Raw genomic sequence first — 24,127 nt, 5'->3', positions numbered from 1 at the left:
AGCTACATCTTGTCTTAAAACACCTGTAAAGATGTATCTAGAAAGTCTAGTAAGAGCTTGATTAGCTAGCCCTGGTGTATCTGATTGGGGTTCCCTGCTGAAAAAAACAGCTTAAACCAGCCTAGGCTGGTTGGCTGGTTTTAGCTGGTCGACCAGGCTGGTTTTAGAGGGGTTTTGGCCACTTCCAGGCTGGTTTCCAGCCATTTCCAGCCTGGTCTTAGCTGGTCAGGCTGGGAGATGACCAGCTAAAACCAGCTTGACCAGCCTAGCCAAGCTGGGAGTCCAGCCAAAACCAGCTATGTCCAGCTTAAACCAAGCTGGTCAAGCTGGTTTTAGCTGGATTTGGCTGGTAATTTTCCAGCCTGACCAACTAAGACCAGGCTGGAAATGGCTGGAAACCAGCCTGGAAATGGCCAAAACCCCTCTAAAACCAGCCTGGTCGACCAGCTAAAACCAGCCAACCAGCCTAGGCTGGTTTAAGCTGGATTTTTCAGCAGGGTTGGAACTAAACATACTAAGACTGACAGAAAATTAGCAAGACGCTAATGATAAAAACTGATTCAATTATGCTAAGCTAAGCTAAACGTGCTCCTGCCAGACTTGGATACCGGCTGAATGGATTCCAAAGTTGTAACACACAACACAAGGCACAAATCAGCAAATGCGCAGTTTTTATTATCTGCCTAAAAGAATCAACGGGTAAACACAAGCTAGTTGAGCACAGAGAGTCCCTCGATCAACTATAAACCAAACTAAGGCACATTCGGGAAACTATGAAACCAACATACCCAATAAATGCACCTGATCTCAGGTCAGTCAAAGATGCCAGAAAGGCATCAGAATTACCTACTGCTAAGGAAGATTTGTGGGACGGTTTCCCGATCTTGCTAAGGAAATAAGAAGAAGTCTGCAACAAACTAACTAAAAAGTAAGCCAGAGGAACACAACACTGGGAAAATAACAAACAAAAAAAAGCAACACACTCTAAAGATAATACAGAATAACCCATATGTACAATGAAGAATTCATAATTCGTTCATAGAAAGGTATTTGGAATGTAAGTGGTGATAAGAATGGATTTAAAGGGATAGTTCACCCAAAACTGAAAACGTCTGTCATTTACTCACCCTTCACTCAACTGCTAACCATTGACTTAAATAGGTAGGAGAAATACATACTATGGAAGTCAATGATTACAGGTTTCTATCATCATCTAAATATCTTCTTTTGTGTTTAACAGAAGAAAGAAAATCAGAGCAGGGGCCTCCAAACTCAGTCCTGGAGGGCCGGTGTCCTGCATATTTTAGTTCCAACCCCAATTAAACACACCCGAGGCAGCTAATCAAGCTCTTTCTAGGTGTACTAGATCTCCAGGCAGGTGTGTTGGAGGAAGTGTGAGCTAAACTATGCAGGACACCGGCCCTCAAGGACTGAGTTTGGGCACCCCTGTCATAGAGGTTTGGAAACACTTGAGAGTAAATAGTGACAATTATATTAAAAAAAGCTGCAGATGCTGTCATTATTCAAGCCTTAGAAATGTAAAGACCTGAATCTTTACCTCCTGTCAGACCAATTTATACATCTACTTGTGCACTATAATCACAAAAACATCCTAGTGTGAGAGCATTTAACACTGAAAACATCCTCAATTAGATCCACATGGTCTGTACTGTTGTTAGACCTTATGGGATAGTTCACCCATAAAATTAAATGAATCACCCCTTATGTGGCTCCAAACTGCTATGACTTTTTTTGTTGCCGTCCTAAAAATGTTTTTTCAAATATAGAAAACAGATATTTTGAAGAATGTTGAAAACCAAAACCCACAATGACATCCATAGTAAGAAGAAAATGCCCTGGAGTTTCCAACGACCTTCAAGATATCTTCCTTTGTGCTCAACATTCATGGATGAACCTTCCCTTTAGCAGGAGGATGAGTAGATGAACACGACAGCTTTTTGTTTTAGCGATGAATTCCCTGCTGAAAAATCCAGCTTAAACCAGCCTAGGCTGGTTGGCTGGTTTTAGAGGGGTTTTGGCCATTTCCAGCCTGGTCTTAGCTGGTCAGGCTAGAAAAATGCCCAGCTAAATCCAGCTAAAACCAGCTAAAACCAGCTTGACCAGCCTGGATTAAGCTGGACATGGCTGGTTTTGGCTGGGCACCCAGCCTGGCTAAGCTGGTCAAGCTGGTCCCAGCCTGACCAGCTAAGACCAGGCTGGAAATGGCTGGAAACCAGCCTGGAAATGACCAAAACCCCTCTAAAACCAGCCTGGTCGACCAGCTAAAAGCAGCCAACCAGCCTAGGCTGGTTTAAGCTGTTTTTATCAGCAGGGTTATCCTTTTAAATCAAGTAAGTAGAGATGAAGTCTACAGAACGGTGAAACCCTGAACCCAAGTGGAAGCCTGTGGTATTTCATAGACTTCCTGACACTCCAATTCAAGCAGGGGTGTCAAACTCGGTCCTGTAGTGCCGGTGTCATAGTTTAGCTCCAACTTCCTTCAACACACCTCCTTGGAAGTTTCTAGTATACTTATAAAGAGCTTGATTAGCTGGTTCAGATGTGTTTAATTGAAATTGGAACTAAAATAAGCAGGACACCGGCCCTCCAGGATCGAGTTTGTACACCCCTGGTCTACACCTTCCTATAAAACCTGCATCAAAATACATAGAAACCTGACGGTGTAGAGTTCAGAAGCAAAAACCTCTAGTTGCCATCTAAAGTGAGCACTTTTGTCAGCTTCCTCTGTTTATTTTCACTAATTTCACTTTAAACGCAATAAAAGGGAACTCTTAACTGCCATGAAAGTGAAATTACTGAACCTACAGAAGAGAGGATGAAAATAAAAATGCTCATTTTAGAACAGGCATGTCCAAACTCGGTCCTGTTGTGCCAGTGTCCTGCATAGTTTAGCTCCAACTTCCTTCAACACACCTCCTTGGAAGTTTCTAGTATACCTAGAAAGAGCTTGATTAGCTAGTTCAGGTGTGTTTAATTGGGGTTGGAACTAAAATAAGCAGGACACCGGCCCTCCAGGACCGAGTTTGGACACCCCTGGTCTACACTTTCCAATAAACCTGCATCAAAATACATAGAAACCTAATGGTGTAGAGTTCAGAAGCAAAAACCTCTAGTTGCCATCTAAAGTGAGCACTTTTGTCAGCTTCCTCTGTTTATCTTCGCTAATTTAACTTTAAACGCAATAAAAGGGAACTCTTAACTGCCATGAAAGTGAAATTACTGAACCTTCAGACGAGAGGATGAGAATAAAAATGCTCATTTTAGAACAGGCATGTCCAAACTCGGTCCTGTTGTGCCGGTGTCCTGCATAGTTTAGCTCCAACTTCCTTCAACACACCTCCTTGGAAGTTTCTAGTATACCTAGAAAGAGCTTGATTAGCTAGTTCAGGTGTGTTTAATTGGGGTTGGAACTAAAATAAGCAGGACACCGGCCCTCCAGGACCGAGTTTGGACAGCCCTGGTCTACACTTTCCAATAAACCTGCATCAAAATACATAGAAACCTAATGGTGTAGAGTTCAGAAGCAAAAACCTCTAGTTGCCATCTAAAGTGAGCACTTTTGTCAGCTTCCTCTGTTTATCTTCGCTAATTTAACTTTAAACGCAATAAAAGGGAACTCTTAACTGCCATGAAAGTGAAATTACTGAACCTTCAGACGAGAGGATGAGAATAAAAATGCTCATTTTAGAACAGGCATGTCCAAACTCGGTCCTGTAGTGCCGGTGTCATAGTTTAGCTCCAACTTCCTTCAACACACCTCCTTAGAAGTTTCTAGTATACCTAGAAAGAGCTTGATTAGCTGGTTCAGGTGTGTTTAATTGGAACTGGAACTAAAATAAGCAGGACACCGGCCCTACAGGACAGAATTTGGACACCCCTGGTCTACACTTTCCAATAAACCTGCATCAGAATACATAGAAACCTGACGGTGTAGAGTTCAGAAGCAAAAAACCTCTAGTTGCCATCTAAAGTGAGCACTTTTGTCAGCTTCCTCTGTTTATTTTCACTTATTTCACTTTAAACACAATAAAAGGGAACTCTTAACTGCCATGAAAGTGAAATTACTGAACCTACAGACGAGAGGATGAGAATAAAAATGCTCATTTTAGAACAGGCATGTCCAAACTCGGTCCTGTAGTGCCGGTGTCCTGCATAGTTTAGCTCCAACTTCCTTCAACACACCTCCTTAGAAGTTTCTAGTATACCTAGAAAGAGCTTGATTAGCTGGTTCAGGTGTGTTTAATTGGAACTGGAACTAAAATAAGCAGGACACCGGCCCTCCAGGACCGAGTTTGGACACCCCTGGTCTACACTTTCCAATAAACCTGCATCAAAATACATAGAAACCTAATGGTGTAGAGTTCCAAAGCAAAAACCTCTAGTTGCCATCTAAAATGAGCATTTTTGTCAGCTTCCTCTGTTTATCTTCACTTATTTCACTTTAAACACAATAAAAGGGAACTCTTAACTGCCATGAAAGTGAAATTACTGAACCTACAGACGAGAGGATGAGAATAAAAATGCTCATTTTAGAACAGGCATGTCCAAACTCGGTCCTGGAGGGCCAGTGTCCTGCAAAGTTTAGTTCCAACCCCAATCAGACACACTTGGGCTAGCTAATCAAGCTCTTACTAGGCTTTCTAGAAGCATCCTTGCAGGTGTGAAGAGCAAAAATCCGCAGGACACCGGCCCTCCAGGACTGAGTTTGGACACCCCTGTTTTAAAACATATCAGTTGGTTTTTAGATGTGAGCTCTGTGTATTGTATACAGGCACGCGTCTCATCTTCTCATCTCATCTCATCCATGCCCCTCTGTTCATTCCTGTGATGGCGTGGGGCGGCAGCTGAGGCTGGCCTGGTGGAACAGGAGGAGGAGGGTACCCAGCAGGCGGTAAACCCATTCCCGGAGGGGGTACGTTGTGCCCTGGTGGCATGTGTGGCGGCGGAGGCGGGTAGCTAGGGTTGTACCCTGGAGGAGGGTAAGCTGGAGTGGGTGGGGGCAGATTGGGAGGAGGGTAAGAGGCTGGAGGCGGAGGACCTGGAGGGGGAGGGTTTGTGTGCGCATAGACATGTGGGTGATAGGCCATCCTGTACGAAGGGGGCATGGGCGCGTAGGAGGGCCCTTCGGTCTTCATCATAGACTGCAGACTCTGAAACCCCTCCCCAGACATGTAGGAACTGGACGTGGACATGCCCATGATGTAGCTGGAGGGTGGAGGCGGCGGTGGGCGGTGTGGCAGAGGGGGAGGGGCTCCGTGTGGCAGAGGAGGAGCAGGTCCTTGTGCTGGGTCCAGTTCTGATGCCGCAGCTGGCTCGGCTTCTGCAGGAGGTGCTGGGATGGCAGATGGAGTCTTGCGTTCTGTGTAGTAAGATGTCAGAGGCATTATTAGTGGTTGCGTTCATTACATTTTAAACTGCACGAATCGAAAAATGCCTATGGATCTTTTTTACAAGATTGATATGATGTCTTTAATGGTCATCAGCATCTTGAATCCTTAAAGGCTTTTATTATTTAAATTTTTAAATAAACGAGTGAACATTTCTACTCAGGGGCGGACTGGCCATCTGGCAATTTTGGCAAATGCCAGAAGGGCCGGACCAATTTTTAAATGTGGGCCGGTCAGTTTTTTTTTTAATATGTATTTTTTTATGTGCAGACAGCTTTTATCTCTTGCTAGATATGATATCATGATGATGATGATGATAAAAATAATAATAATAATAATAAATGTTAAGCATTCGGCCCAATCGGCAACTGCCGTCTGGTTTCAAGACCCAATCCAAGGTTACCCGGACATAATCAAAATTTGGCAAGAATGTCATATTATTTCACCATCTTTACACTAAAATAAATAGTGAATATGCATGTCCGTGGGTGGGTCTGTATCGTGTGGTAATGTGGGCTGGTGTGGCAACTAGTGCCAGGGCTGAATTTTTGTCCCAGTCCGCCCCTGTTTCTACTTATTTATGTATGTGTTACATCATCTTTGCATAAAATTACAAAAATAGATTAAGGCCTCGTTTACACTAGCGCGTTTTAGTTTTAAAATGGCGTTTTAGATCAAAAATCATCCGCGTCCACACTAGCGTTTCCGAACATATCCACACTACGCCACCAAAAACGTATATCACGTGACCATTCGCGCACTCTGAGCATGCGCATTCTAGAATAAACAGAAAGCATGTGTCTCGCTCGGCAATGAATGTACATTTTTAAAGTTCCGTCTTTTCTTTTCCTTTATTTTTTAAACATTACTTATTGTGTGTGATGAGCAGGGCCAGACGGAATCTGCAGATGTTTTTTGCTATTTCTGCGGAGAATTTTGGTAACAGTCTGTGGATTTCTGCGGAATTATTTTGGGAGTGTCACAACTAAAACCTCAATATGTGAAATAAAAAGTAATCCCTTTTAAACTTTTATTTAATGTTTACAATGCAAATCCAATTAGATTGACTTTATTTGCCAAACAAAGCAAGTCTCTCATATAATATCTCTACTAAAAGACAGAAAATATTACTGTACAAACTGCATTGTACATAAATCAGATGAACATTTTTACATTAGTCAATAATTTTACCGAAATAAATAAAAAAAAAAAACTGAATAAATAGATTTACACACATTTAATCAAGTCAAAAAACAATTAATGATGGGCTAAAAATCTGCGGAGTTCTGTGCGAAGATTTATTGTGCTGCTTCTTTTAAAACAAAGCAAGTCTCACCAGGGGGTTGAGAAACAGGAAGAGGTGGCATGGGACTCTCCAGACGTGGTATCTTAGAGCCGACTTGCTCTGAAACAGTGACAGAGAGTAATTTACACTTAATACAATAGGAAACTCATAATCCCACAATAGACCTTGGTTCTCGTGAAACTATAAAATGTCCTTTGCAAGCAAAATTATTTACCTGCTGGAGCTTTAGGTTCATCTTTAGGAGAGACCTACAAAACAACACAAAAAGATAGGAGTTTTAGATTACCTAACGCATACAGAAGCTATCTAACCAATCCTTTCATTTTCTTCTTAAGCCTAGTTCACACTACAGGATTTCAAACATCAGCAGATCGCTGTGCCGTTCACACTACATGACTTGACTTTGTGTTTTTTAATCTCTGTGGTGTTCACACTACGCGACACTACGTGAATGATCCACAAGAGGGGGTCACACACTACATGATCTGACAACAACTCATTCCCCATCAGCTCATTCAAGCTACCAAACCACAGCCAATGAAATTTTGAGGGAGGAGTCGTCAGAAAAAGCTGAGCACTATTGGCTGCTTGTGTGCTGATGACAACACTGACAGCGTTTCAAGCTTTGGAGAAAGCATTTAAAAACATCGTCAAATCAGCTGATTTATCAGCGGATTAATCACTCATCTGCAGGTTCCAGTGGATAGATACACAGAGTTTTTAATTTTTTGTAATTTTATAACTATTTGAAATAAAACTAACATATCTATAACACCCTGCTGTTTTCTAACTATCAGTGTATTTCTTTCTGACATTGTTTTTTTTTTTTTTTTTACAAAACAGTAAAGAACTGAGCATTTCTGCCTTAAATTACCATATTGGTCAAAATGACTGCATGCATGTCTGATACTTTTCGCTGTGACTTTAAATATGTGTGCATTTTCTTGCCTGGCAACTTCCTGCTAACATAAACAAAACTTTCTGATGGCAAAAACATCAATTTACTCCAGATATCTTTCAAAACAGCATATTCTGTACCGTTAAATAGCTCCTGTTTGAAAGTGAAAATGAAAGCCAAGACCTTTAAGTGTTCTAGTATCTTAACTACATATTTATAGGCTGTATTTCCAAAAAAAAGATTATATTTTTAGGGTAATGGTGTCATTAAATATGATGCCAGACATTCAAAGCTTAATTTTAATATCTCAATAATAGCTTTGAATGTAAATATGTTGTGGCAATATGGTGTTTTATATGAGGACGGTCAGAATGAGCAGTATGGTAATTCTAATAGTTACAGAATTCTAGTTCCACTGTTAATATAGCCTACTCTCGTGTCTGTGCTAACGCAGAATGAAGCGAGTGCACTGATGCCCATTCTGACCAATCACAGATGTTTCTGCTGAGCTCCTGAACACACAGGCATTCAGCTCATGCTGATATGCTCTCTCATTGGCTGCAGCTCGTCACTACATCTGACCACACGTGGGGTTGAGTCGGCCGACTGGTCTGGAATATTGAGCATGCTAAATGTTGGATTTCCGTCTGCGAGGTGTCGGCGACGCGTTAACGAGCCCCGTTGATGCGTTGTTCAGTAGTTCACACATAAAGAGTGGCGAGCGCCGAGCACCCGCAGATTTCTTCCCGATCACAGCCCGATCTGTCGGCGAGCTAGTTTACTTCCAAATCAGGCTCAAATCAGGCTTAAAATCCTCTAGTGTGAACTAGGCTTAAAGAAGCAGCTTGCTTGTTTGTTTTTAACAGTGAAGCAAAAAACTATAAACTAAACTATAGTAAATATACTGTGATGATGTGAGAAATGTTGATGGCGTCTGAATGATTTTTGGTTTAACTGTGTATCGTAGCCCATAGTAAATGCTTTACTTACATGTTGGCGTTTAATCTTGGCGGGCGGGCTGGCCTGGGGGGAGTTCTTCTTGGAGGGAGGTTGAGCGGGTGGGTTCTGCGCCCCTGATTGGCCGGGAGGAGCAGCGGGAGGGGGTGGCGGTTTCTCTTTGTCCTGCATCGGAGGCTGCTGGGGGATCGGCTGCTTACCCTGAGAGTACAAATCCAGAATCTGGTGGCAGATATCTGTGAACCACAAGAGCAATACCATAAGATACAGAAGGTAAGCAGTGAAATAAGTCACAATAAATCTTAAGGAATCAAGACTTGAGATTTCATCAAACTTCTGAGTTTAGAAATGTAGGGTGTTTGAAGGTATTGCTGCATAGTATTGGAAAGTAATGACATTGCAGAACGGTTTTAAAAAACAAACATCTCCACCATGTTGCCTTCAAATAAAACCTCGTCATGCCAACATGTTACTGTAAACAGAGGCTTAACTCTGGCCCTGTCTCTGAGTTCTTCTGATTGGTCCACAGCTTTAGAGCTGACGTTGGTGAGTGGTGCAAAGAGGTTACATGGTCTTGAATAAAACCGTTTAAAAATACTGTTAGGTATGAGATGTTAACCGGTCTCAAGGGTTACCGTGGCTTGAAAAAGTCGTGGTTAAAAAAAGTAGTTTCTTTACACTTAAACAGAACATTTTAAAGTGCACCTATGGTGAAAAATCTACTTTTCAAGCTGTTTGGACAGACATGTGTGCAAGTATAGTGTACAGACCGTCATATTGGGGTGATATAAACGCACACAGTTCTTTTTTTTTTCAATTTAACAACATAAAAACAGTGGACCAATTGGAGCGATTTTCAGACCGACCACAACTTTACGTAGGAGTGCGGTCCCCCCGCCCACCAATATTGATTGACAGCCTTGCGTCACGATAATATCCTCAGTTTCTTGTTGCACGTATGCCATTTTCAGCATGTGAGTCAAAGCAATATCACTAAAGGAACACCCGTGCTCTATTTTATGATAAAAGGCTCATTGGGCTCAACACAAGTTCAATATTCTCCACATTAATTGCTGTAATCGGATTTATTGCTTGTACCTTTTGCGCGGCGCCGTGCATTTCGGAGTTCTGGGTGTGGGTTTCTGTCGGGGTGCACGTGGCGGAGCTTCGGGTCAGCGGCTCGGCGCAGCTTTCTGTCGGGGTGCATGCGGCAGAGCTTCGGGTTGGCAGCTCGGCGCGGGGTGGGTTTCTGTCGGGGTGCACGCGGCGGAGCTATGTGTCAACGCCGTAGCATAAGCGTGCTTTTGACGCAGAAGTATAAATCAGCCTTTAAGCACCGAACTCACTCTGGAAGTCCCAGAAGTCATTGCGACTGGAGGTGGGAAGCGCAGCATTTTATCTAGATTTATTATTAAAGTTCAGAGATATCACTGATTTACCTCAGGAGTTTCCCTAAATAAAACGGTGAAAGTAAACAAAACCATGAACATCTTAAGTGGAATAAACACATTAAGGGTGTTTGTTTGCTGAAATTCATATTAAAATCTGTTTATTTATATTGTGCTGAGTATATTTATAACGTTTTCATGCATAGTATATATTTTGAAGACGGGGAAAAACAATAAATCCCTGTATGAAGGCTGTAATGTTGAAATAATTTACCATTTAAAACAAGTGAAGGTCATGTGACCATCAAGAAGAACGCAGCATCTCATTTCTCACAGGACACGTTCTCTGTCCACGCGGTCTCCCGAGTTCGTTCTTCCGAGGACACAACCGGGCTCCACAAGAACGAAAGTCCGTTCTCTGCGTACTTGGAATTGAGAAACAGCCCTAGTTTGGACACCCCTGCTCTATATGGTAGATTTTAAAGCTATGGATTGTATCCTACTGTATGGTATTATACCTTATGATGTGCAAGCTGATGTCTGAAACTTTTTATTGTGTAGCCTTTTAAAAACGCATGCCGTGTCAAACACATGATGCAGTCTCTTACCTTCCAGCAACTCCACTGGAACATCCTGGACAAACTGCTCCCACCAGCGGCGAGACGACTGCTTAGAAGTCCACTCCTGAATGTCAAACTTGCAAAGCCGGCCAGCAAGGTACATCACCGCCACTGCTATGATCTCTGGCTCCCACTGAAGCGACAGCATCGTGCAGAGGCTGGAAAATACACACAAACGAAATCCACACTGAGGTAGTGACGGCAGCTTTCCAAACATTGCCTCATGAAGCTTTGAATTCTTTATGAATGTGTTGTTTCAAATTGATGACAGTGTGATTTCAGTGAATGACGCTACAAATTCATTACATCATTTGTGTCATAAAATGTTTCATAATAGAAGATATTTTGAAGAAAGCTCTAACCATTGACTTCTATATCGTAGAAAAAATGAATTCCATGCAACTCAATGGTTACAGGTTTCCAACATTCCAAAGTATCTTCTAACAGAGAAAAGAAGAAGTCTTAAGGCTCCTACACAACGGGACCCTTTTCGTTTGCGTTTATCGTCAGCGTTTTACTAGACGTTTTTTCGCATTCAAACCCAAGCGATTTTAATCTAGGGTCAAGCAGAAGAGTACGCAAAATCACTCCTTGACGTTAGATGGCGCTAGACAACTTTAAGGGCTTTATTTTGACAGTCCATGCGCAGAGTGCAAAGCGCAGGGCGCAAACGCTTTCAGGGCATGTCAGAACGCATTTTTGCTAATTTAAGGACGGGAAAACCTGCTTTGCGCCGTGGCGCATGTACTAAAAGGGTTGAGTTTATTTTCTTAATGAGTTATAAGTGTGTTTTGAGAATAAACCAAATAGAGTCTCATCTCCCATTCCCTTTAAGAGCCAGCTGCGTCGCGCCATAAGCGCATTCGCTATTTACAGGACGCAAAGTAAGTCTAAGTGGAAAAACTGAGCATTTCACAAGCAAACAGTTAACAGTTTTTTTTTAACAGAAAACTGTTAAACAGAGCACCTACTGCTGAGAATGAGAGATAATCAATCTACTTTCACTTTCACTCGTGGATAGGGAAACCTTTACGCACAGACATCAATTAGTCTATAAATAATTAATTGCGTTTGTTAAGCGCAAAGATTTGTTTCAAAACTATTTCTAAATTCAGTTCTAATTTCCAGCAAACTAATAAATGAACAATAATAACGAAGTGTGCTCAAAAACCTGAGTTATATCCTAAAACACATGCTGTGCCCCATATGGTCTAAAACCTGACAGGTGGGCAAATCTAAGCTTGTTTTTAATAAAACAAATATAAATATGGATATAATAAATAATACTGCTAATAATAATAACATTATACAAAAGCAAATTGTTATGAATGAACTGAAAAAGCCTCCCGAGATGAAGAAGACATAAAAGCAGTGATTTTTCATATTTCTGTAGGCTAGAAAATAATGTTTTGTAATATTTTAATCCTTTATATTTATATTCTATATCTATTCTTATTATATCCTATATATATCCTTAATATTTAAATGTTTTCATATGTAAAGATATTTGCCTTTTGCTCTCTTGTGCGTATTAAGCAGTGTGTAAGTGAGGCGCAACTCTGCGCCGGAGTTTAGACCAGGTTAGTTTTGGTCTAATGAAAAATGTATTATAGTTTCTCAAAATAGCAACGCGCCAGCGGTCCGCCTCAGAACGCCTTCCTTTTTAGACCAGAACGCCTATGGGCGCACAAATGAGCGCTAATGCATTTGCTATTTAAACAGCGTAGCGCAACGCCTCAAAATGACTCTTGCGGCAAGCTAAAACTACCAAAAGACCATTGCGCCGCGCCTTGCGCCACATTGCGCCGGGTGTATGATAGGGCCCTAAGATTCTGACACCTTCTTATAACACAAAAGAAGAGGAGGAGAGGAAGTTCACACACTTGTTGTTAAAGTTACTGGTGACTCAAACAAGCATAGATCTATCAAGCAGCAGCTCCAGCTCTACCGATGAAGAAATGATTATTGTTCACAAGAGCAACAAGCAGCTCCACGTTCATATGCGCCTCTGGGCATCTTCAATGTGCGCTCGCATTGACAGTTTTGCGCTTGAGCGCCTCCCAGTGCTGTTTAATGTAACTTCAGCAGCTCCGTGCACGTTAACAAAAGTGCCAATCTGATTGGTGGAGAAGGTTTTAACGTGGCGCGTCTAATCAAATAAAACGAGCTTGTGATGTGCGATACCACTGGTTCCCTATCCGATCCGATACAAATTAAAATGAAGGCGAGTATCGATCCGATAACGATACTTTGCCCACAAAATACTGTTTGGGAAATTAAAGTAACAAGTAGTGTACCTAAAAGTGTCAATTTACACTGAATACGAGACATATTACAGCTTATTCTTGTTTATTGATGAAGAATTAACATACAAAAATGAGACAACTTATGCATTTATTGACAGCATCTGAGCATGTATATCAGTGGCCACCAAACTTGTTCCTAGAGGGCCGGTGTCCTGCAGATATTAGCTCCAACCCTAATCAAACACACCTGAACAAGCTAATCAAGGTCTTGCTAGGTAAACTTTAAACATCCAGGCAGGTGTGTTGTGGCAAGTTGGAGCTAAACCCTCCAGGACCGAGATTGGTGACCCCTGACGTATATCTTCAAACGCCTGCCTGAACATCTTAACATTAAACAATAAACATTCACAGTTTTCATTTTAGTGATGTTAATCCGATCCCCTTGAAGATTTTTAACCTTTTTCTTTTGTTTTATCATTGTCCCAAAAACCAAAGCCCCCAAAATAGAGCCACATCACCGCATTTTCTCCCTCTGTACCTGCATAGTGCCTGCCTGCTGCACCTAAGGACTCTGAATGCGATGTCTGTCTCGGCCTAGCAGCACCTGTGCCTCTTCTTTCCTCCTCTTCTGACCGCCTAGTCATGACGTAGTCATATTCTGTGTTGTGATTTATATGTAGGCGTTTGTTTAGGTTTCTGGTTTTACCACAGTACTTTAATGTTTTGTTACATGTCACAAACAGCATTATTTGAGTTTTTGGAAGTGAAGTGACTGACAGCGTGACTGAACAACATGTGCCAGCGTGGACTGACTGAGTTTTCTAGCGTGCTCTGCATTCATAGTGCCATATTACATACATTTACATTTAGTCATTTAGCTGACGCTTTTATCCAAAGCGACTTACAAATGAGGACAAGGAAGCAATTTACACAACTATAAGAGCAACAATGAATAAGTGCTATAGGCAAGTTTCAAGTCTGTACAGTCTAAGAAGGAAAGTATTAGTAATATTTTAGTAATTTAGTAATTTTTTTTTTTTTGAGTACAGTTATTGGTATATCCGGAGAGGCAATTGCAGATTAGGAAGTGAAGTGGAGACTAAATAGTTGAGTTTTTAGTCGTTTCTTGAAAACATCAAGTGACTGCCGTTCTGATGCAGTTAGGGAGTTCATTCCACCAACTGGGCAGATTGATTGTGAGCGTTCGCGAAAGTGATTTCTTCCCTCTTTGGGATGGAACCACGAAGCGACGTTCATTCACAGAACGCAAGTTTCTGGAGGGCACATAGATCTGCAGAAGTGAGAGGAGATAAGAAGGAGCAAAGCCAGAAGTCGCTTTGTAGGCAAACATCAGAGCTTTGAATTTGATGCGAGCAGCAACTGGCAGCCAGAGCAAACGGATGAGCAGCGGAGTGACATGTGCTTTTTTAGGTTCATTGAAGACCACTCGTGCTGCTGCGTTCTGGAGCAGCTGAAGAGGCTTGATAGAGTTAGCTGGGAGCCCGGCTAGTAGAGAGCTGCAGTAATCCAGTTTGGAGAGAACAAGAGCTTGAACAAGGAGTTGAGTACATGACTTGGCAGGAGGAAGAACAAGTAGTTCCGCCTAAGTTGGCTATATTCAGATCAACTAGGATAATTGTGGTTACTTTCCGCTTTATTTTTATTTCCAATAAACTACGTATTTGCTCCAAATTACTGAAATATCGATATTTTGATGAGATTATCGACTCTAGAACACACAACGCTGGCATTGGAGATATTGATATTTTAGTATCGATCCGCACATCACTAAAACGAGCATGAGCCATTTTTTTTTAAATGACGATTTTGCGCCTGGCGTTTTGCGCGTTGGTGTGCACGATCACATTGATGCCATTTATATATAGTTACCAGGCGTTAAACGTTGACGGAAAACGCAAATATAAAATGTCTCAATGTGCACAGGCCTTTATGCTAACATATATTTTATGTTAAAAAAAAAAGTAAAAATGAATCATACCTGTCATTGACAAAGGTCCACGCCATCTGTACAAGCTTCTGAACTTTGTTCTTGTCACCTTCAAATCAAACCATCAGAGCGTCAAACCAACCAGTAGTGACTTTTCTCAAATGTACAGGATTCAAACAGCAGATTCAAGGACTTATAATACACCATTCATTTTAAATCAAGCACATTTAGAAGCTAGAGGAACCTCGTTTCACTGTATTTGGCAGTGTAACGTTACAAAAATCAAATTATTTTGGGAAGAGGAAAGAGTCATAAGTGAAAAGATCATTTTAAAACGGTTTCTGAAATATGAATCAAATCTACATTATTTGTCATTATTACTGTAAAAGATTTAAACGTAAGATTTTTTTAATTAAGAATTTATTCATTTTTTTTTATTCATTCTGTTTCTGACAATTGAGTACAACTGTTGAAATAAACAAGAACAAGCACTTTCAAGGACCTGTGCTTGTTTTTAAGTACTTTCCAGGGCTCCGTCCTTTGTACTACATGGATTACTCGATTAGCTGGATTTGATTATTAACGAATTGACATGATCCAGGATTGTTTCGATCTTCACAACTCATCCAAGGGTTGTTGTCATAGCAACAGGTCGGGTAGCTCAAACCTGCTCAGGAGCAGGTTTATTCATATAATAGGATTAGATCGGACCATTTCAAGCAAAGGTATTGCTGAAAGTATGTACCAAATGCTGTTATTTTCTTACAGTAGTAGCTGACCTGTAGATTATTCACACTGGAGAAAATAGTAAAATAGTTTTTAAAAAATTATAAATAAAACTTACACAGCACTCTAAATAAAAGTAACGAAACTGTTATGGGGGTGTTCTCTCCCCAAGGGATTTAAAGGGCCTACTCGCACTATGCCATGCAAACCGTGCCCAGGCCCGTTTCCCGGATCGTTTGAGAAGTGTGAGTGCTCTGAATCGAGCTCAGGCACGGTTCACTTGGCCGGCCCTGGCCTGGTTGGAAGAGGTGTGCCAGAGAGCGGTTCACTTGGGCTCACGCTTGTGTGTGAGTGCTAAATGCGCCTGAGCCCGAAACTGAAAGCGAGACGTGACTTTTAAGGGACTGTGTCATATGCGTTTATAATTCATTCTTACTGTTCAATGGATGCAAACTGTCATAGATTATTAAAGATGCAAACCCCTCGCTGTACCACAGTTGCACCTGCAGCAAACCTCCTAATTCCTGCAGCACGAGGACTTTTTGATTGTTTAGGAGCGTCAAAAGTGGCTGATCTGTTCGGCGAAATATCACTGCATATCAAACGACTTAAACGAAATGACTAAAGAAATCTTCACTGAGCTGAGCAAAAGTGCTTACTGAACAGCGCATCATGGATGACGCAAACGTGTCCCGTAAGCTTTGGCCAGGTTCAAGGCAACTGTACATAGTGTGAGTACGCCCAAAGAGAACATTTATGGACTTCTTAGACACAAACACATACTATTTTAAAGTACCGTCCCAGCTTTAGTACAATTTATGTATGATAATAGACGACATGGCCAATATAAAAAAAAAAAATCTCGTTTTTTTTATTATTTTTTAAGAAAATTTCTAATAATTTATGCTGTCATGCACAAGTTTTGAAATGCTTCGCAAAGGTTGCGGAAAGTTACCAATATCAAAATTCTTTTTGATACAAAATTATTTTGAACATCCATTTATTAAAAAACTTGAATAGGCCTAGGCTACTATACTAAAGAAAATCTCTCTAAAAGTAAAACTAAATAAATTGCTATATACTTTTGATAGTGTGAGCGATGGCACCGGTGTTTGTGGCTTGGCGTCAGTCTCGTAATCTAATTTGAAGTCTGTACTTTTTATTGGGTGTTATCTCTTATGTGACACAGTGTGGTTTCTCTCTGCTGGTCTATGACAAATCAACTTTATTAAGTTTACAACCTAGCGCTTATGTGCTGTGGTCTTCACAACAAAATGGCTCACATAATTCTTCCCTTGGTTTTTAAATCCCTAATTGGCTTGGCTCCCTCTTACCTGCCAGACCTGTTGACTGAGCGTCACCCTGGTCGGTCTCTTCAGTCATCTAACCAGAGACTATTATGCAAGTCGAGGCTGAAATGCAGGGGTGGCCGTGCTTGTGGAATGCTCTGCCCCTCTGTATTAGGTCTATATCATCTCTGTCTGTTTTTAAATGCAGGTTGAACACTTTTTGATTTGGCATTTTATCAGTGAGAATTGTTTGTTTTTGATATAGTTAGTATCAGTGAGAATTATTGGCTTTAGCTATAATTTTATATCGTTCTCTTTGTGATTTGTATTGTGCAGCACATTGGCCAACCTTTGTGTTTAATAGTGCTATATAAATAAAATTGACATTGACATCTTGACATGTGAAAGTGTAAAGCATGCAGCTCACAAATGTGGAAAGTTATTGCGTATCATGTTTAACAAACAGTTTACTACGAATTAAAATAAATATTACTCAGACTGATAATTAAATATTAATCTGATAATTAACGATTAACCAATCTTTGCATTGCTGATCATGATGGAGGATCGATAGATCTATTCTTCGCAACACACGTTGTGATCTCAGATCAGTTCATTCAGACATTAATCTAATTTGCAAACTTGTTTGACCAAATAAGGCAGAGATCAGTTATCAAGATTAATAGATCCAGGATCTACAAAATCATCTTAGATCATTTAAGCAAGGTACAAAGAACAAAGCCCGGGTCGTGAATCCATATATCTGAAATTCAAGCACTTTTAAAGAACACTGAAGAAGTGTGGGAACCTTACTAGTACTACCTTTCAGCTGTTTAGCGTAGCGCAGCAGAAACTGATAGGGGTGTTCTACTTGCAAATCAAACTTGATTGTCTGCAGTAAAATTCTTTCCAACACCATGACCTCCTCCTGTGAAGAAAATCCGACATCTTTAATACAGCGATGATGAAAAAAAAAAATTATATATATATATATATATATATATATATATATATATATATATATATATATATATAAAAATAAAATAAAAAAAGAGTGTGTGTTGAATATGACGCAAACCTTTGGGTCATCTCCAAACTGTGCAAACTGCACATCGTTGAGCAGACTGCGAGCGGTTTTAATGATGTCTTTACACTTCTTGGGAGTTTCTTCCACTTTACCAGCCAGGAAAAGACAACAAGCCCCGGTAACCTGCAGAGATAAAAAGTGAGGGGGAAAATTATCGTTTGCTATTTTTGAAACTAGATGGCTATCAGTTTTTCTAAAGGGTACACCTTTTGTAAGATTTAGGGCTCTATTTTGACGGTCCATGAGCAGAACGCAAAACGCAGGGCGCAAACGCTTTCAGGGCATCAGAACGCATTTTTGCTAATTTAAGGACAGGAAAATTAGCTTTGCGCCGTGGCGCATGGTCTAAAAGGGTTGAGTTTATTTTCTTAATGAGTTATAGGTGTGTTTTGAAAATAAACCAATCAGAGTCTCATCTCCCATTCCCTTTAAGAGCCAGCTGCGTCACGCCATAAGCGCATTTTGAAGTAAAGTTAGTTCACTTTCGCTTTTGCTCTCGTGGATAGGGAAACCTTTACGCACAGACATCAATTAGCCTAAAAATAATTAATTTTGTTTGTTAAGCGCAAAGATTTGTTTCAAAACTATTTCAAAATTCAGTTCTAATTTCCAGCAAACAAATAAATGTACAATAATAATCAAGTGTGGTCAAAATACTGATTTATTTCCAAATACACCTGCTATGCCCCATATGGTCTAAAATTTGTCAGGTGGACAAATCTAAGCTTGTTTTTAATAAAAAATATAAATATGGATATAATAAATAATACTGCTAATAATAATAACATTTTACAAAAGCAAATTAAATGAACTGAAAAAGCCTCCCGAGATGAAGAAAGTATGAAGGCAGTGGTTTTTAAATCTTCATGTAGGCTAGAAATTAATACGTTTTGTAATATTTGAATCATTTATATACTGTATATATATATATATATATATATATATATATATATATATATATATATATATATATATATATATATATATATCCTTAAGATATTATATTTTTCATATGTAAAGATATTTGCGTATTGCTCTGCATCTTGTTTGTAGTGTGTAAGCCAGGCGCACTCTGCGCCAGACAATAGACCGACTTTCTGGTCTAAAAATCTGACTATTTGCAGTTTCACAAAATAGCAACGCGCCAAAACATGCATGCTTTTTTAGACCAGAACGCCTATGGGCACACATTTGAGCGCAAATGCATTTGCTATTTAAACGGTGTGGCACAACACCTCAGAATGACCCTTGCGCCGAGCTAAAAGTACCAAAAGACTATTGCGCCGCGCCTTGCGCCACATTGCGCCGGGTGTATGATAGGGCCCTTTATATTATGGTTCTTCTGAGTATGCCAGTTTAGGTTAAGTCTTGAACACAATTCAGATTTGTTTATTATAATGTGTTAAAAATGTCATTTTGGGGGCGTTCACACAGGTCGTTATTTTAGGGGTTTGTTGTGTTTCACCTAAAAATTTGTTTCGACTTCGCCCCCTTGTTAAAGGGCACCTATGGTGAAAAAAATCTACCTTTCAAGCTGTTTGGACACACATGTGTGTAAGTAGTGTTATATACCGTCATATTGGGGTGATATACACACACACACAGTCCTTTTTTTTTCAATTTAACAACATAAAAACGGTGGATCAATTGGAGCGGTTTTCAGACCGACTTGATGTAGGAGTGCGGTCCCCCCTCCCACCAATATTGATCGACTGGAGCGTCACCATATACTTAGTTTGTCGTTTCACGTCCGCCATTTTCCATTGCGCGCATGAAGCAACACGCTTGCACTTTTCCAGCTGCACCTAGTTAATATCACAGGGAGCTTCTGTGATTGCGAGAAATGCAAACGGCTGAAGTTTAAGGTGGCGAGGCAGTGGCGCAGTAGGTAGTGCTGTCGCCTCACAGCAAGAAGGTCGCTGGGTAGCTGGTTCGAATCTCAGCTCAGTTGGCGTTTCTGTGTGGAGTTTGCATGTTCTCCCTGCCTTCGTGTGGGTTTACTCCGGGTGCTCTGGTTTCCCCCACAGTCCAAAGACATGCAGTACAGGTGAATTGGGTAGGCTAAACTGCCCGTAGTGTATGAGTGTGTGTGAATGTGTGTGTGGATGTTTCCCAGAGATGGGTTGCGGCTGGAAGGGCATCCGCTGCATAAAAACTTGCTGGATAAGTTGGTGGTTCCGCTGTGGCGACCCCAGATTAATGCTCTTCAGAACAGACGCGGATTCGCGTGATGGGCAGGGCTTCTGTCTGCCCGGTGACTCTAGCTTCATAGCTAAATGGCTAACATGGATTTTATTAAGAAAATAACAGTGTTAATGTGCTTTATGGAGACTGAAAAACAGCGTCAATACGTTTAGGGTCGTGTCTGAGTCCACTGCATCCTTTCAGAGGTGCATCCTGCTCTGTGAGCTCATAAACTCCTCCAGAAACTGAACCTGGATCACGGAGGCTTTCAGCGGTGCTTCTGACTGAGCCAAGCCCAGTTTGATGTCTTGTTGTCGCTGTCGCTGTCGCCTGGAGGATGTCCCCTGGGACACCATCAACAGGTTCTACGTCACAATCACGCCCCCACAAGAGCAAGCTCCTGATTGGTTAACGCTGCGCGAATGTCCGCTGAAGTTCAGATTTTCGAACTCGAAAGATTCTCGCGAAACGCTCGTTAAGCGCGTCAAATGTGCAAAACGCTCAAATCGCCTCGGGCGTATCGCGCCATTCGCACCGCGCCATTCGCGCTATTTGTGTCATTCGCTCCGCGCCATTCGCGTGTATCACGCCGCAGGATGTCTATTTGCGCGTTTGCATTGACTTAACATGTAAATCAGTCACGCTTGACGCGCGTACCTCGTCTGTTGTGAACGCAGCATCATAAAGGGACTAAGCCGACAAGAAAATGAATGAATGAATGAAGTTTAAGGTAGACTTCTATTGTAGGTACCAAAAGAAATACTACGGCAGTCAATGTTACCAGTTTTCAATGTTATTCTAAATATCTCCTTTTGTGTTTTACAGAGGAAAAAAACTCTGAAACAAGAGGAGGGTGAGCAATTCCTTAAAAATGTAAACAGTAAAAAAAAATATCTTTCAACAACAGCTTGTACTTACATATCGGGGGAACTGTTTGAAAGAATGAAACATATAAAACCGATGAAAGTATGTTATTCCTGTCGCCAGGGTGTCATAATGTCTTAAAAAATGGTTAAGGTCCAAATGGAAATCATCACACCATTTAAACTTCAGCCTTATTCAGTCTAAATCAATAAATAAACACACAACATCTTTAGATCAGTCTACAAATAGCAGCATTGAAGGATACAATCCCAAACGTGTTCCGACATCGAAGATGAACCTGGCTCCCTCTCGTCTGTACCGCGCTTCTGTGGCTGGGTCCAGGTCTGACTGGGACGGGGTGTGGGCCAGATCCTTCTTGTCCCAGTACCAGCATGGCTTGGTGTGGTCCAGATTTGTGGTGAAGCTTCCGAAGGTGGCGTTGGAGTTCTCCTTGCCGTCCTTCATTTGGAAGGAAGTGACGGCTGATGCCAAACCGCAAATCAGTCTGAACTGCAAAAGGCTAAAAACAACAGCTAGTTGGTTACTTCTTAAAAGTGCACTGGGTGAATTTTGCCAAACGATGTTGAAATTTGGGACTCTACTCTCACTTTTATGAGTTTCTTTCGTAATTCTGTTAAACAAAAAAGATGGTTCAGAAGAAAGCTGAAAACTGGTAACCATTGACCTTCATAACAGGGAAAACAAATACTATGGAGGTCAATGGTTACCGGCTTACAACATTTTTCAAAATATCTCTTTTTCTGTCGAACGGAATTAAGAAATCCAAACAGGTTTGTAACACGTGAAGGGCGAGTAAATGAAGACAGAATTTTCATTTTTTGATGAACTATATATGATTACTCAAAGATATGCATGCATGTATACACAATACACACATATATATTATGTCAAAAACTTTTCTTCTGGATTAATTACAGCTATAAAAACGAAAATAATGCTACAAATAGGGTTTATTTATTCTAAGCGTCTTGTTTAATTTGGGGTGAATTTTGACAGATTTGAAATAGCTCAGTTATATTATTATCGCATTCAGTTATAGTTCAATGGGTATTGTTTGGGAATTCACAATAAATAAGATAAAATGTCGTAATTTGTGCATCAGCATGATTAAGGCACACGTTTCTTAAATTTGCAAAAAAATAAGTTATATAATCTATTGAAAGTTCAAACATGTCAATCATTTGCTTCGTGAGAGAACACAGACAATTAAATACCAAATATATCATACATCCCAGACCACTCATAACATCACGTGACTAATATAACCGTGTTCTCCAGTAAATATGCTGTTAATTTAAATGGAGCTGTTTGATCCTTCATTCATCAATTTACGATGACATTAATAAACTGAGAGGGAAGCGATTTCAAAGCGATCGGTTTCAAACCGAGTAATTACTCATCCTTCGAATTATAAACAATAAGTAACTATAAAATAGTCTTACCTTTGCGATATATGGCACGTTTATGTCCTTAGTAAACTGGGGAGACGAATAAAACGTTAATCGTTGTCGGTCTCACATTCACGACATGGAGGCAGCCATTTACAGCACGTCTTCCTCTGTACTTCAAAGCAGCGCTCGTGCGTCGTTCAAACCACCTGAAGCGACATCTGCAGGCCTGGAGAACATACATTTCAAAGTCCTTTCTGAAAATAAAAAAGTACGGGTGTTTCTTTGAAAATTTACATTTATGGATGTGAAATTTTGTTTTTAAAAAAAGCAAAAAATCAATAATTGATTTAAAATGAGAAAGATCTACACTCAGAGAGTGACCAAATAATACATTTTTTGGGGAAATACAGAAGTTTGGAAATAAGAATTTTTTAATGAAATCGGAAAAGTCAACCCAAGGGCCATGATGGACAGAGGCCAGTGGATAAATTTGGCCAGGATGCCGGGGTTAAACCCGTACTCTTTTTCGAAAGACATTCTGGAAGCATGCTAATGGGACTTTTAATTTGCCAGTAACCTGGGTTAAGCGCTTCCGGCGAACTGTATGCCAAAGGAAAAAGCTGCACGTTTTTAAGGTCAGTTTTCTTTAAAAATCAGCGATCTCCACTGGCTGAGTGATTTCCGATATGAAGTGGGTCTCGGATTGTACTAGAAGCACTGCATTAAATGACATTTTCCCCGCCATGTCTTTATAATATGAGCATATATTTAACCCAGTATATTCAATGGAGCGTCTGCGCTATCCTGCCGATTCTGACGGGCGAGTGCGAGTAAAAGGCCTTTTGTCTCGTTTTACGCTTGAACAACTAAATGAATGCCAAAGTTTATTTAACTGAATGTATTTTAATTACATTACAACATGAATGCTGTAAAAGGAACCGTATAAAATGGAAAAAACTCACACTAACCGGTCACCGGAAGTTTATAAGTATATGGGAACAACACTTGCTCGGCATATAGCCAATTATATTCATCTGTCTCCATATTCTACTGCATCCCAGAATATTACACAGCACCAGAAATGTAAAAAAATATATATTGAATATATTTAATATATTTTTGTGTACTGCAGACGGCAATTCGCCGTGACGCAGATTCACGAGTCTGTGTGCTCCAATCAGATGAGCCCTCTTCAGCGTTCGCCATGACAACGCAACAGCAGTTTTTACGTGCCTTGTAAAAATTTGCATATGCATTCCTATAAAGCTCGTGTGCTCTCTGTCAGCCTTGTCAGTTCGCTCAGTGTTGCTGTTTGAACTTGACCAAGGTGAGTTCAATACCGACTTTGCGAGTGGAGCCACGCCAATCTCACGAAGTCCGCTTCCTGAAGCTTCACTCGGTACATAAACGCAACATCGCAAGGAATATTACGTGTTTGTTGCTCGAAATGTGCCGCCGAGCAACATCCAGTGAATACTGGCACGGCCTGGCGCCCGGTTTTCTCGTGCACTCCCTGGGGCGAGGCGACCTTTGAGCCCTAGGCAGGGAACAAACAACCCCCGAGGACCCTCAGGGAAACACGGGGGGCCGGTAGTGGGACCTCGCTGCGAGGGTTATGGTGGGTGGGAGTAGCGAGGCCCACTCATCGTCTATTTTAAACTATAGTTTCAAACTTTAGTTTACTGTAGTTTGAAATAGACACCATGGTAACTGTTATGATTTAACTTTATGCTAAGAGCTTAGAATGACCAAGAGCAACAGCCCCGGATTCCGCCATTTTGAAGTGATCGCGAT

The 24,127-nt window shown here is 40.9% G+C and overlaps 1 protein-coding gene and 1 non-coding gene across 24 annotated transcripts; both read right to left on the bottom strand.

Moving 5' to 3' along the window:
- Positions 1–654: 654 nt before the first annotated feature.
- On the bottom strand, positions 655–22,504 carry ccnk (cyclin K). Of its 23 annotated transcripts, XM_073933056.1 has the most exons (14): positions 22,385–22,504; positions 21,187–21,441; positions 20,976–21,057; positions 17,865–17,996; positions 17,609–17,714; positions 14,823–14,880; positions 10,566–10,735; positions 8,603–8,805; positions 6,929–6,962; positions 6,745–6,813; positions 4,749–5,380; positions 2,239–4,146; positions 1,445–2,050; positions 655–1,294 (listed from the first exon to the last, which is right to left on the bottom strand). In XM_073933056.1, exons 2-11 carry the CDS (start codon positions 21,384–21,386, stop codon positions 4,815–4,817), a joined length of 1,620 nt encoding a protein of 539 aa, XP_073789157.1. In that variant the 5' UTR covers positions 21,387–21,441; positions 22,385–22,504; the 3' UTR covers positions 655–1,294; positions 1,445–2,050; positions 2,239–4,146; positions 4,749–4,814.
- On the bottom strand, positions 21,559–21,687 carry mir7146 (microRNA mir-7146). Its single transcript, NR_105067.1, is given in 1 exon segment — positions 21,559–21,687. It is a non-coding gene; the product is annotated as a microRNA mir-7146 (primary transcript).
- Positions 22,505–24,127: the final 1,623 nt, after the last annotated feature.

The sequence above is a fragment of the Danio rerio genome, chromosome 20, assembly GCF_049306965.1.
Source record: "Danio rerio strain Tuebingen ecotype United States chromosome 20, GRCz12tu, whole genome shotgun sequence".
NCBI classification, from domain to species: Eukaryota; Metazoa; Chordata; class Actinopteri; order Cypriniformes; family Danionidae; genus Danio; species Danio rerio.
This window is presented reverse-complemented; position numbering and strand designations above follow the sequence as displayed.